The sequence below is a fragment of the Orbicella franksi genome, chromosome 9 (assembly GCF_964199315.1).
Source record: "Orbicella franksi chromosome 9, jaOrbFran1.1, whole genome shotgun sequence".
Lineage (NCBI taxonomy): Eukaryota > Metazoa > Cnidaria > Anthozoa > Scleractinia > Merulinidae > Orbicella > Orbicella franksi.
The window spans coordinates 19,702,655-19,708,138 of record NC_138153.1 but is presented as its reverse complement, the minus strand read 5'-3'; the positions used below and the strand labels follow the sequence as shown (position 1 = coordinate 19,708,138).

The following is a 5,484-nucleotide window of genomic DNA, read 5'->3' as shown; positions in this document are numbered from 1 at the left end:
ACAGATCAGAATTTAAAAGTCAATGAACATTAACTGTTTTTATTTAATAAAATAATTGGTGCTTCTATGACGTTTGGAATACACATGTACGTTATTTAAAGAAGTATATTAAATTTCTGGGACAAACCGAGAGAATAGATCCTCTGCAGCGTTTCTTTTAGATTTCATTTTAAACTATCTATTTGTCGGTTTTGACATTCTCTTGTTTGCTAACTTAAAAGCCTGATAAAGTTTCTTATTTAAAGAGAATGAATACGTGGGTCATTTTCCGCCGCAAATCCCGAGTCGATCACGTGGTTAGCCCAATATAAATGATAGTGCACAAAAAGAAAAGACGAAAAAGCAGTCTGGAGACTATAGTTAAGAAAAAGAACATAGTTTTCGTCTTTCTATCCGGAAATCCATTAGTGTACTGGTAAAAACGTGTTGATCTTTATTTAAAAAAAAAATACCATTCAAAACATCCGTTCCAATCTACATTTTTAATTTACATGTAAATGCTGCGATCTAATTGGCTGGGTTTTGGTCCATTAGTGTGCAGTGGCCAGAGGTCGCCCACATAATAGCCACATACGAAGATTTAGAAATATTACCCGATAACTGAATTTCATTTTTTAGACTGAAGACTAAACAAAGGAATTTGAATGTCATGCCGCTTTGAAAGCTCAAAAGTTTTGAACGAAGTGATGAGCGAGTGTAAACAGCTGCAAAGTTCAAAAGACAGTGCAATCCGCCAGTGAGTTTACTAAAGTGTGAAGCTCAATATTACCTAATATTATTCACCTTTTACAGACCTCGTCTTCTCGGTCCATACTCATTTTTTTTTTAAGTAATTGCTTACAACAGTAACATTATTTATAATACTTACATTATTTACAATACCAACATTGCTTACACTACTACCCATTACTTACAAAAATAAGATTAATTAAAATACTAACATTACTTAATGCCCAGTTAAAAATTTCTTCTTTACCTTTTTTACAATTCCATAGTAATAGATGTCCAACAGTAGCAATTAAATAATGAAAGAATGAAAGATGCAAATGCAGCCATAACACTGCTAGAAAAATGACCTGAAAAAATTTCAGGCTCTGAACGGGATTCGAACCCACGACCATTTGCGTTATCGGTGCAATGCTCTACCAACTGAGCTATCAAAGCCACATGAAAGCAGTCGTGTGTGGGTTCGGCCCTATATGTTTAGTGGACGTAATACCCGGCTCAAGTATATGAATTCCATTGTAATAGATGTCCAGCAGTAGCAATTAGATAATGAAAAAATGAAAGATGCGAATGCAGTCATAACACTACTGGAAAAATGACCTGAAAAAATGTCAGGCTCTGAACGGGCCTTTCATTATTTAATTGCTACTGGAATTCATATACTCTAGCCAAGTATTAAGTCCACTGAACATATAGGGCCGAACTCACACACGATCGCTCTCTTGCGGCTTTGATAGCTCGGTTGGTAGAGCATTGCACCGGTAACGTAAAGGTCGTGGGTTCGAATCCCGTTCAGAGCCTGAGATTTTTTCAGGTCATTTTTCCAGTAGTGTTATGGCTGCATTCGCGTCTTTAATTTTTTTTTTTTTTTTACATACACTGCTTAAACTTTTCAGTACTTATAGTAATGCCAACAATATTACATAACAAAGTTATAATACAAAAAAGGCACAACAGAAAGGGTATATACAAATTAAAGAAAACAATACAAAACAAAACCAAAACCAAAACAACGAAGGAAACCCTTAATTAACAACTGTAGGCTACTAAGTTAGCAAAGCTACAATGGTTACATTACCTTGTGGAAGATTATGCAGTTTGTAATAAATTAACCAAAAGCTGGAAGAGATGGATGGATATTTTAAAACAAGAACGGAGAAAACGATTACAGAGAGAAGGTTTGCTAGGCGCTTGTCAGGAGTAAGCCGATGGATTTTTAAAGGAGAAAAACTTCCATTTGTTTGTAAACTGAGGTGGGAATTGTACCGGATAATCTGATCACCAATAATTGCGTCAGTAATACCTGCGACTTTCCAGTAAAGTGTAACTCCGTCCAGGTTTCTAGCACGCCTTGGACAAAAGAGTTATTGAACCCAGTCATAGAGATGTCGTCTTTGTGAAGGTAACACAAGACTGAAATTCCCCTCCCCTCCATGATTTCCGAGACTGTTCTCGAAAACAAATTTCAATTCTCTATCGTTTTGCGGGTCAAGAGGCCGGGAAAAGATATTTCATGAGACTTAAGAGGTTGAAGTATATCAATCATTTCCAGGCCGCCCTCTTTGTAATCTTTGGTTGTTTAATATCCTATCGCCCTCACCGTCGCAGAGAAATTAGAAAAACATACATTTTATTAACTTTTTGTAAAGTCCTGACGGAGATTGTTATCGGCGTTAGAGTACAGACCAGTTAGGAAACAAGAGGACCTTTTATGATTGTAATATTAATTTTGCCAATTAAATGAACATTTCCTATTTTTTTAATCCCTCATCATAATTGGAGCAAAGCATTACATTTCAGTGTATTGTAAACCAAACGCCCAGTGCAGACTCCTCCGTACAGCCAGGAAATGTCTGACTTGTAACATTGTATCGGGTCTCTTTCTTTTGATGAAACCACCCAGAGCACTATTGTTTTCTCATAATTTACCTTGAGTTCAGAGATCAGATGAAATCCGTCTAAGACCTCCATTGCCCGTAGAAAAGAGTTCTCCCTGTAAGTCCGTACTGTAAGTTACGGATCTCACTGGACCTCGCTAAATCGAACTCGGTTTATTACAATTCCCCGTTATTTTGAACTCAAAACCATTTTTCTTGGATTTCGACTTGTCTTTTTCAGACATTTACTATCGGCTATTTCGAGCTTCCCGCTATTTCGAACTATTTTTTTACCCTCAAAGTTCGAAATAGCGGAGTTACACTGTATATACTTATGGACTAAGTGGGAAGGGATATATTTGGCTGGAGGTCACGACGTACGAACAGAGCACTCCACATATTTTCCCGTTCTTCCCGAGTAAGTTGGCAACTGGGATAATTCTGTGTTGGTGAGTTCACCACAATCAGAGTAAAATTCGTCGTCAGCGGAATGTTCACTTTCGTCGCTGCAGAAACAAAATTTTTTCTTGCATCGATTTTGCGGGGCCACAAATTATTTTCCATCGGGCTCCCTACACTTTATGCCAAATAGAGGGTTGGTAAGTTAGCTGTCCTGTGATTTTTGATATTCAGTTACTTCTATTGGCTACAATTCTTGTTTTTCTTAAACGGATTATGGGTTTATGGGATTTTGGAAAAAAATAAACAAACAAACAAACAAAATAGTGACTGCGTCAACGAAGGACAAACCTCCGTGTGAACATCACACGAATAAAGACTACGTGCAAGTCACGTGCCAAGACCTTCTAAGTGAGGGATGGACCATCATATTTTCAGGGGAGGTCAAGCAATTTTTCTGAAGAATATTTTTTTTCACTGTCAGGTCCTGAAGGAATGGATTTCGAAATGCCGATGTTTCTTTTGCTCGGCTCACTATGCACGACTGTTATGTCGCTTTTTAGGTGTAATTGTTCAACACCCCCTTTCCGCCCCGTTTCTCCTTCAGTGATGAAACGGTCCATTCCTAAATTCGAGAGATCACGTCCTGACTGGCTACCGCGTATTTTAAGGCAGGTGACAAAAAAATATGAAGTTGGCAGATTTATTGCTAAGTATTACAAGGTGACAGGTTTATGGCTAACAAAAAATGACAGTTACTATCATGCACAAATTGTCTTGATCAATACCGCAAATTTAAACGTTTGAAAATCAGCTTTTACGATCTCATTTAAATAACTGAAAGTAGCGTGTTTAATTTAGCCTTCAAAGCCAGGTCATTTTGACAGTTTAAAATGAAAGTAAAACTAACAAATCACGCACGCTAAACTGGAAAATTTACGAATAATAATTTAACCCTCACCAGGCCTGAAAATTGTTAAAATGTTGGACATTGCTTTCCGTTTAATGGCAGATGGTTCGGTTTTGGTAAAAGGACGTTGTTCCGTCCCACGGCACTACAACGCTCCTGCCTCTGCACAGTAAAAAACACAAACGAAACGAACGTTTGAACTTTGGTAGTCTCCATGCGTACATGAACGGATCAAGCACAGAACTCACTGACAAAAGTGCGTTAGCGATAAGATAGTAAACATCGTATGCAAAAGAGATTCGGCAAGAACAAAAATAAAGAACATGTACCTTGATAAAATAAGGAAAGAATGAGAAATAAAACACCAAAAGGATCAAAAGAAATGCAATGAACATTCTGTTCTCTCTCTCCAACTGTTTTCTTCTGTTGGCTGCTGTCAGACTTGCTCGAACATCTTTAAGTTCCTGTCTTTGAAGAGCAACCGTCTTAGAGATTTTTATATAAACTGCGGTTAAAGCAACTGCTGGTATAGCGAAGTGAGAGTAACAGTAGACAAGTGAAAAAAGTGCCAATGGTAGGCCAGAAACTGGAAGGACGGACAGAATCAAGGCATTTATCCAAATTACAGCGATACCGACTTTCGCTCTGCTGTTAGAAATTTTATGGGGATATTCCAGCGGTTTAATCACTGCAATATATCGCTCGTATGACATTGCCACGAGCGTCAGCCCAGCGGCAAGAACGGACACAGCTCCAAGTAAGTATTGTGAGATGTTTACGATGAAAATACTTCCCAGCCCACAATAGCTATAGATCCATCCGACGGCTCTAAGGTAGCTGATAATTCCCATGAGAAAATCCGCCACTGAAAGGTTTGCGATGAGAAATACAGATGGCGTGCGCAAACATCGGCAAGGATCGCGATAAATGGTGATGAAGAGAAAGGCGTTTGCGACAGTAATAATCGTACCGATCATGAGGTCAAAAATGATGAACCCAAGAATTCCATCCCCGAGGAGTGGTGTGTTGCTTGTTGGCTGTCCACTTGCATTGGTTGACGACGTTGAATTCATCGCCAAGACCACTTTTTTCAGAGCAGTTTCAGAATTTCTCTGCGTTGGCAAATGTTGTAAGAGGTTATGGCAGCGTATTTAAGAATTAAGAGCAGATGTTGTATTTAAAATATTTACATTCTATTACCGACTATTTACGTGCAATTTCTACAAAAGCACTTAAAAGTGAACGATTTGCGTCAGTAAACATCTTGCGAAAGTGCTTGGAATATTCCCGTGACACATACATCCTCTCTTGCGACATATGATTAAACTCTACATGAGTAGTTCGTGCAAAAATTTATTTCCAGTTCTCTTTTATAGCAACATTAAGGTAGAAGCTTTTTAGCGCCTTTTTCTCGACAACAGTCGCATTGTGAATCTACTGTTTATGATCTTCTTTTTTTAAAAACAGAAAAAATACGCAGAAGCCGGCAGGTGTTTTGGGATGTTTTGTATTCTGCTCAGTAGTTTCCAACACTTAACCAAGACCTTCGGAATGAATTCTCTTTTGAAAACC

The 5,484-nt window shown here is 38.2% G+C and overlaps 1 protein-coding gene across 1 annotated transcript; it reads right to left on the bottom strand.

Annotated features, from left to right (window-relative positions):
- Positions 1–3,773: 3,773 nt before the first annotated feature.
- On the bottom strand, positions 3,774–5,021 carry LOC145497851 (melanopsin-like). Its single transcript, XM_081477710.1, has one exon. It carries the CDS (start codon positions 4,983–4,985, stop codon positions 4,005–4,007), a length of 981 nt encoding a protein of 326 aa, XP_081333836.1. The 5' UTR covers positions 4,986–5,021; the 3' UTR covers positions 3,774–4,004.
- Between the last annotated feature and the right edge of the window lie 463 nt (positions 5,022–5,484).

What these genes read in the sequence shown, in the direction of transcription:
- LOC145497851 (XM_081477710.1), bottom strand. Translation starts at nt 4,985, where the DNA reads ATGAATTCAACGTCGTCAACCAATGCAAGTGGACAGCCAACAAGCAAC.